The 8,507-nt window shown below is 60.3% G+C and overlaps 1 protein-coding gene across 1 annotated transcript; it reads left to right on the top strand.

Moving 5' to 3' along the window:
- The first annotated feature begins 5,558 nt into the window (after nucleotides 1–5,558).
- On the top strand, nucleotides 5,559–7,977 carry CALY (calcyon neuron specific vesicular protein). Its single transcript, XM_047073664.1, has 4 exons — nucleotides 5,559–5,693; nucleotides 6,646–6,759; nucleotides 7,359–7,472; nucleotides 7,669–7,977. The coding sequence occupies exons 1-4, from the start codon at nucleotides 5,559–5,561 to the stop codon at nucleotides 7,975–7,977; spliced, it is 672 nt and encodes a 223-aa protein (XP_046929620.1).
- Nucleotides 7,978–8,507: the final 530 nt, after the last annotated feature.

The following is an 8,507-nucleotide window of genomic DNA, read 5'->3' as shown; positions in this document are numbered from 1 at the left end:
GCGCTGCTGGCATAGAGAGCGGGGTGGCTGTGGCGGGGGCAGGCGCGCGGAGGGGTATCTTTCCAGAACCACCTGCCGCAGACCCAGGACGCGGGGCCACAGGTGGCTGGGATGCGGGACCAAAGCACCGCTGGGTGCGGACGTAGCTTCCCCCAACTCGGGCCTCGCGGGGCGGGGCTGGGGCCTGCAGCCCACAGACCCTTAGACCAAAAGCCAAGCCCACGACCCGCCTGCAGGGCATCTGATGGGGCTGCGGCTAGGGCAGGGGCGGGGGGCGGAGGGCCGTGCGGAGCGCGCAGCGCCCTGCGCCCCGCAGTCACATGCACGGCCGCCACGCGCAGCACGCTCGTGCCCAGCCCGCACAAGCGCGCGCCCCGGCGCCCCGGCGCGCACCTCTACTCGTGACGCAGCACACCGCGGGGGGCGGGGGAAGTGGGGGCGCCAAGGCGAGTCTGTGACGCACGGATCTGCCGCCCGGCTTCGGTCGGGTTTTCAGCCGAGGGCCCCTGCCCTGCCTGGCCGTCCGCGTGTCCGTCCACCCGCACGGCTCATCCGGTGCCCCTTCCCCGAACGTCGGAGAGGAGCGTGCACGGCCCCCATCCAGGAGGGCACAGCGGGGGGGGGGGGGGCGGGGAGCGGATGAGCTGCCGGAGAAGACGCAGTTACGGCGCAGGGTGGAGTGAGGGGGGCAGTGGGAGCAGCAGGGGCGACCCCCCAATTCCACGGAGTTCTGTGTCTGTCGTGTGAATGAGCCCAGCCAGCCTTCCCAGAGGGTCCCCAGGTCTCAGCGAGGGAAATAAATGTTCGGGGGGAGGGGGTCCCACATGCAGCCCAGCCCCCTCCCCAGCATTACGCCTGGTGGGAGGGGCACGGAACCAGAAGCGGAGGGTCCAGAAGGTCCCAAATGGCTCCTTTCCTTCGTGAAGACTTGTCGTCGCCAGCCTCCGTTGCCATGGAAACCCGCGATGACGTAACCTGGACGTCACACCGCGCCGGAGGAGTTGGAGCTTAGGTTTGGCTCCAAGAGGACCCCAGAGGCGGAACCCCTTATAGGGAGAGGCTTCCTGTGGGGAGACTGTGCAGACCCCGCACACACCCGGCCTTCCAGCGGGGGTGGCCAACCACAGATTGACGGGAGTGCGGGAGGCGACATACTGTGCCCCTCCGCGCTCTCCTCTGTAAATCGAAGGCTGATGGGGGGGGGGGCGGGGCTCCGCTGCTAGAAGGCCCAGGCACACCCTTCCCGCCCCCACGAAGCTCCCCTCAAGCCCTGAGCTCTTGTTGCCCCCACCTCCCCCCGCACCCCCCCCCCCCCGCTCTCCTGTCAGTCCCTCCCTCCGTGGCCCCTTCCCAGCGCTTTGGAGCCGCATTTCCTTCCTTGCACTGGAAAGCCCGACATCTCTGTTTCTATTCGGGTGGTCCCTTCTCCATCTCTGCCTCACCGAGCGCGGACGTGGTCTGCGTGGTCCTCGTGCAGACTAACCAGTTGGTGCAAATGTGCCCCAGGCGGATCCCCTGCCAAGCCAGACTGTCCTCAGGAAAAGCCCTCCAGCAGGGGGTGGGAGTGGGGGGCGCTTTGCCGTCCTGTAAGGGCGCCCGGGCCAGGCTCGTAAATCCAAGGAGGAGCCCCAGCTCAGGGCCCTAGTAGGACCTCCCTCCCGGGGCGCCCGGGAAGTCCGCGATGGGGGCGCTCCTGTCTTGCCCGGCCTGCTGCTTCTCTCGCCAGCCCCACAGAGCTGCTTCCTGGCCACGCCTCCCCCGGTCCCACACAGCCCCGGCCCCCTGCCCAGCACCTCGCAGGTTCTCCATCCTGGGCATCTCTCCGCCTCTCTGCCTCCGGGTAGGGGCTCCTCCTCTATATTCCCACCCTGACTGCTCACATCCAGAACCCACAGCAGGGCCTGCCTGGCCTCTGGGGTGTGACACTGGCACCTGTGGGCCTGATGGGCACCTGCGCTGGTGGGGCTGTTCCAGGGAGACGCATTTGGGGGTGGCGAAGTCACCCTAGGACAGAAGTTTGGGGTTGCAGAGGCACGGCAGTGTGTGTAGGGTGGGTGCTGGCCTTGGCGAGGGAGGGCCCCATGCAGTGGCCAGGGTAGGGAGCACAGCCCCTGGGGCTCCGCCCTTCGTCCTCACAAGGAAGAGGGTGGGGAGACAGCCAGGGCACAGTTGCCAAGGAACTCACCCTGTCTGCTCAGCGGAAGCCCGGGGTCCACATCCTGGGGGAGGGCATGGGGTGGCCGTGCCTCTGCCATCACAAGAGGTCGTAAAACAAACGTGCAGCCTAATAATGTAACAGAAGGGCACCCCAGCCATCCACCATCCAAGCAAAGACTAGAAATCCCAACCCAGCCCCGACGCAGCTCCCCTCCCCGACGGGCACCGCCTCTCAGACTCTCCAGACACAGGAGCAACGATTGGTCCGGACCCCCAGAGTGCGTGTCTAAATGCCGCCGATTGGTTCCTAAAGGTTGCAGTTGGAGTTCTCTTACTATCGAACCTTCCTTCGCGCCCGGCTTCTTTTGGCCACCGTTGTTTTGTGGGACTCAGGGCTGCTCTTGCGTGAAGCTGTGACCGGTCACTTCCGTTGCTCCAAGGACTCCGTGGTAGGAACACCCCCATTTATTTACTTGTGTCACTCTGGGTGATGTGTGGTGCTGTGTGCACATTCACGCCCACCCGTCCTTCTGCTGGGTGTCCACGCTGGAGTGAGGGCTGCTCGGCGTCGGACGTTGAGTGGATTACGTGAGCGGACGCCACCCACGTGGCATCTCTCCTGGGTCCTGACGGGCTTCAGTGTGTCCCCTTAAGCTGGTTCTAATTTATCTCCCTCGGGGACTAGTGAGGGTGAGCACCTTTTTAGTATTCGTGGCCATTGAAATCTTTTTCTGTCCATTTTTCTATTGGGTTTATCTTTTTCTTTACCAACTTGAGATGTCCGTTTTATATTTTGGTACCTGCCCTGCGTTGGCTTCCTCAGGCCGCGGTGGCAAATTACCACAAGCAGGTGGCTTAAGACAACAGACATGTATTTTTCCATCGGCTCTGGAGACGAGAAGTCGGAAATGAAGGTTGGGGCAGGGCCGTGATCCCTCTGAGGCTCTAGGGAAGATCCTTCCTGCCTCTCCTGGCTTCTGGCCGCCCCGTGTGTTCCTGCGCCTGTGAATGCATCCCTCCAACCTTCTCATCTGGGCCTGAGCATATCTCCCCGTGTGCGTCCACATTTCTCCCTTCTGCAAGGACACCAGTCATTGGCTTAGGGCCCCTGCAGTCCGGTATGAGGTCATCTTAGTTACATCTGCAGAGACCCTGTTTGCTAGCGAGGTTACGTTCACGGTGCCAGGGGTTAGGGTTTGAACGTACCTTGTTGACGAGCCCGCAAGTCCTTTGCCAGTTGCATATCGCAAACATCTTCTCCCAGTCGTGCTTTCTGTTTCCATTCTTTGAAGCTGCGTTTTAATAAGCAGAAGTTCTTAAACTGAATGTAGCCCTTTGATGGTTAGTACTTACTTGTCACACTGAAGAACTCTTTCCCTCCCCCAGACCAGGAAAACATTCTCCTGCAGTGTCTTCCAGATGCTTTCCCAATTTAGCTACATCCACATGGAGTAGATTTGTGTGTGTGAGGTGGGGTTTCGGTGCCTTGCTCTCCGTGTGGACACATGTTTATCGAAAGGCGGCATCTCTGTCATAAATCTGTGGTCCGTGTGCACAGGCGTGTGTATACCACGCATCTGTACCACAAGGCTGCGCGACTGGCTGCACCCGGCGGACGAATCCTACCCCTCGGTCATTTTCAAGGGGTCACGTGTTCTTGTCCCCTTGGTTTTTATATAAAATTACGATGCCGGGCATGTTCACACACAAAAGGATTCCTTTGGGCTGTGGATTGGGTGTATTGATTCTACAGATACGTTTTGGGGGAAATGATATTTTTAAACATAGAAACTTCCGAAATCCATGACCATTCCCTACCCCACTTACTGAAAGAATTTAGGTCTCCTTCAGTGTCAGTAATGTTTTGATTGAGGCTTTCCATGATTTTCTCATTAAGTCTGGTCCTGAGTGTTTAATATTTCCAATGCCACTTTGAAAAGCTTATTTCCTAATCTGTTGTCACTAATGACCCCTGAATACCTTGATGACCCTGCCTCCAAGAGGATGGCCTCACTCTTCAGCCTTTGTCACTTATCTGTAGAGTCTCGTGGGTGTTCTGCACATACAAGGTGCTTCGTCTGTGAGCAATGAGAGTTTGGCCTGATCTCGTCCAGGCCTGTTTTCTCTCATTCGTTTTCCCTGCCCGACAGCTGGCTAAAACCTCCTGCGCTGTGATTTATAGAACTGATAATGACAGGCCTTGATATCTCCTTCCTCACCTTAAAGGCAAAGCTTTCCCTGTTTACACTGTATAAGGACAGCTTGGAGGTTTTTGTGGATAACCTTTATCATCAGATTAAGGAAGTTTCCTTCTGCCCTTAAAGTGCTAATAGATAATTAAAATAATAAATGTTGAATGTTATCAAATACTTCTCCAGGTATCATTGAAGTTGATCAGGTGATTTTTCTTCTGTATTCCTTATGGTGAAAAGACTGATCACTTTTTTAAACAAATATTTATTTTGAGAGAGAGGGGCAGAGAGAGAATCTCAACAGGCTCTGAGCTGTCAGTGCAGAGCCCGGCGTGGGGCTCGAACTCACGAACTGTGAGATCATGACCTAAGCCAACGTGGGACGCTTAACCGACTGAGCCCCCCAGGCGGCCCTTCCTTTCTTTGTTCTTATTTATCGGTCAGCCTGGAGGTAAAATCGTCTTGAGCTCCCGAGAGGGGGGTGGAGGGGGTGGGGGGGCTGTGCGCCCCTCCAGGCACCTCCGCTGTCCTCGGCTGGTCCTGTCTCTCGTCAGGGTATTCCAGCCCTACTACTGTGCTCTGTGCAGTTAGCACTTGGATCTTCTCACTGATGTCCTTTCTGTACCTCTTCCTTACTTCCTGCGTCTCCAGGAGGTTTGTCAGATAGAACACAGGACGCCCAGCTAAACTCGAATTTCAGACAAATAACTTTTTGATACGTCCTATTTTGCGTATTACATGGGACATAGACGTCAAAAAACTTCCATTGCTTATCTGAAATTCAGATTTAACCAAGTGTCCTATATTTTTATTTGCACAGTCTGGCCACCCTACTCTCCAGCCTTCTATCTGGGATCATTTTCTGTTGAGCACATAGCTGCCCTTGGAATGTGCTGGAATGTGCTAGCAGGTTGGCTAGCTGCCGGCTCTGCCGGTGGTGTGTGTCTGGGCACTCCCTGGTCAGAGGCAGCACCCCTTGCGTGGCTCTGGGACCCAAAGGGAGACCAGAGGGCAGGAAGGGACTAGAAGCCTGTGGACGAACACACCCACTTTGTCCTGGGAGATGGGCTTGTCCCGGCCCAGGTGTGAGGAACACCGGGTCAGCTGGGGCCCTCTGGCTCCTGCAGCAGCCGGCATGGACGTCTGCCGGGTGCTGAGTGGCCAGTAACCTTGTGTCTACTCTGCGCAGGACGAGGACCACCCATCGCCATGGTGAAGCTGGGCTGTAGCTTCTCCGGGAAGCCGGGCAAGGACCCCGGGGACCAGGACGGGGCTACCACGGACAGCGTCCCTCTGATCAGCCCCCTGGACGTCAGCCAGCTCCAGCCACCATTCCCGGACCAGGTGAGGGCCTAGACCAGCGTGAGGGGGCGAGGGGCTCTTCTCAGCCTGCCCTGCGCATAGAGGGCAGTGGGGTGAGTTTTATGCAGATGTGGCCTCCCCCAACGTGCGGGAGAGCCAGCAGAGGTAGAGCCGGGCTGGACCAAAGCCCTAGTCGGCTATGGGTGATCCTTGTGACCTGATCAGCTCTCTGGTCACCCAGAGTCACCCTTTCCTCATCCGTGAACGGGGGTCACTGTGAGGACTCCTACAACATCTTGCAGACAGTGCCCGGCCCACGGTGCTGCCCACAGGCGCTCAGCAAGCAAACAATTCCCATCCTTCCCTGAGGGCCTGAAACAGGGTCCTGGGGCAGGTGACCGATGGGGACCCGCTGTCAGGAGGGATGTGTGAGAAGCGGGCCTCGGCTCCAGCGTAGCCCTGCCTGACCCCACACGAGCTGACTGGCATCAGGACTTGTCCCAGCAGGAGGGAGGGGGCAGGCAGCTGAAAGCTTTTGTCTGGGGGCCGTGGGGGTGGGAGCACCTCCCAGTGATCGGGGGGGGGGGGGCAGCAGCCGAGTCCGCCACAGGTCTGGATCTGGCTCTCAGTAGACACGTGGGGAGGCTCAGTGCCTCGAGACTCTGGGAGCCAGAGGAGAAGTCAGGGTGGACTTCCCGGAGGCAGGAGCCAAGCTGTGGAGCACCTGAAAGGGAAGCTCCTGGCCTGGCAGGGAGAGCTGACTGCAGCCCCCAGACTAAGGGGCTCCCTGTGTGGTGTGGACAGGCCCCAGGGCCGCCCGGCCCAGCAGGCTCTCTGCCTCTACCTTCCGTTGGCCTCAGCTTGTAGCCAGTGGAGCCACTAGGCAGTCCTGGCAGATGGCCAGCACCCACACCACTGCCGGGGAGCTGACCCCTGGGCCTGCCCCCGCCAGTCCTCCCGGTTCAGGGTCCTCCTGGGCCATCTCTTCCCACAGGTGGTTATCAAGACACAGACAGAATACCAGCTGTCCCCCCCGGACCAGCCAAAGAAGTTCCCCGACCTGGAGGCCCAGAAGCTGGCCTGTAACCACCCTGAGGAAGGACGCAGGGTAACCCAACCCTCCCGGGCCCGTGGTGCCCAGCGGTCAGTTCCATGGGGAGTCAGGGCAGGGGAGATGGCGAGGAGGAGGCTGCAGGCCACGGGGGGCCACGTCTGGGCCAGGTTGGCCGGGACCTCTTGCTCACTCGCCTGCTCTCAGGAAGAGAGAGGGACAGGACACCACCCCGTTCAGAGGCCTTCATCCTGCTATAAAGTGGATGGGAACAGCATCTGCCTTCAGAGGGGCTCCTGCCTTGAGCCACCCTGGGCCCCACCTGCTCCTGCTGTGTGTCCGTTTTCCCTTAGTGACCCCTGGGTTTTCTACGTACTGTGGAAAGTCACTTATGCTATATATCTGGCTAATATTTTCACCCTTCCTGTTTTTTTAGCTCTTAAGTTCACTAAATGGTTTTGGGGTTTTTTTTTTAAATCATTTTTTGCACACCATTTCTAAAACCCTTTATTTTTCATTAGTGACACCTGTCATCTCCTTTCCTCCGTTGTTTGTGAGACAAAAGCCAAACAGAAGCGAGCGGGGCCGTGTGAGGACCGCCCTGGTCCTTCCAACAGCTTCACACCCCCCTCCTCGGGTCTCTCTCCTTCCTGCAGCTGCCCACAGCGCGGATGATCGCCTTTGCCATGGCGCTCCTGGGCTGTGTCCTGATCATGTACAAGGCCATCTGGTATGACCAGTTCACCTGCCCCGACGGCTTCCTGCTCCGGGTAAGGCCTGGCCAGCTGGGTGTACGGGGTCGGGGTCGGGGGTGAGGCAGGCAGTCGCGACCCTACTCTGCTCGGGCGGGGCGGGGAGGGGGGGTGTCCCTGTGGAAGCACGGAGGTGGGCTGCCTCCCCTCCGCTTCTCGGGCCACGCCCAGGGAAGACCCCTGCGGCCCCGCCCTGATCCGCCCCCTCCCGCAGCACAAGATCTGCACCCCGCTGACCCTGGAGATGTACTACACCGAGATGGACCCCGAGCGCCACCGCAGCATCCTGGCGGCCATCGGGGCCTACCCGCTGAGCCGCAAGCACGGCACGGAGACGCCCTCGGCCTGGGGGGAGGGCTACCGCGCCGTCAAGGAGGGACCCAAGGCGCCTACCCAGGCGGGGGCGGCGGCGGCGGCGGCGGCGGCGGCGGCCACCGAGCCCCCCGGGAAGCCCTCCGCGCCGGGAGAGAAAGAGGCGGCGCGGAAGGCGGCAGGCAGCGCCCCGCCCCCGGCCCCCCAGTGATGGCCCCTCCGCACCTGCAGCCCGGGTAGGTGTGCTCAGGCGGCATGGGGGTCGTGGGCAGGGCGGGGGTCCGGTGAGCTGGAAGCCGGGGGACGGGGTTCAGCCTGGCACCTCTTCCCACGCAGGTGGGCGGCGAGCGGGGACGCGGTCCCACCTCGCAGCGCCGGCTCTCGCCCCTGCTTCCCTCTGTCTTGGCAGCGCCCCCTGCCGGCACCTGTGACCGCCCTCGCCCGACGCTCTCCCATCTCGTGGTCGTGCCCCTGCTTCCAGGACCCCTCGCTGACGCCCCCTGCCCCCGAGCTTGCAGCTCTGTTGCTTTTCTCTAAGTAAAGATTCATATCCACCCGGGCCTCTGTTTCTCCTGAGCCTCCTTGGTCCCGCTGACCTTTTCCCTGCCTTCCCAACCCCCCCTGGGTGAGCGCCCGCTTCGTGTCTCCTCTGCTGCCAGGAGGGAGCCCCGAAGGATCCGGAAGAGCAGCAGCCACCGTGGGGGTGGGGGTGGGGGCAGTGAGGCAGCCCCGGGAAGCCGC

The sequence above is a fragment of the Lynx rufus genome, unplaced genomic scaffold (assembly GCF_022079265.1).
Source record: "Lynx rufus isolate CCGP_SWC_20201006 ecotype Redwood Valley unplaced genomic scaffold, mLynRuf1.p SCAF_11, whole genome shotgun sequence".
Classification (NCBI taxonomy): Eukaryota; Metazoa; Chordata; class Mammalia; order Carnivora; family Felidae; genus Lynx; species Lynx rufus.
Note: the sequence above shows the minus strand (reverse complement) of the source record. Positions and strands in the feature narration are given on the sequence as shown.

Excerpts from the sequence above, each read along its gene's own strand:
- CALY (XM_047073664.1), top strand. The coding sequence starts at position 5,559 with ATGGTGAAGCTGGGCTGTAGCTTCTCCGGGAAGCCGGGCAAGGACCCC. Across the intron at positions 6,760-7,358 it reads ACCCTGAGGAAGGACGCAGG|CTGCCCACAGCGCGGATGAT; the intron begins GTAACCCAACCC and ends TCCTTCCTGCAG. Across the intron at positions 7,473-7,668 it reads CCGACGGCTTCCTGCTCCGG|CACAAGATCTGCACCCCGCT; the intron begins GTAAGGCCTGGC and ends CCCCTCCCGCAG.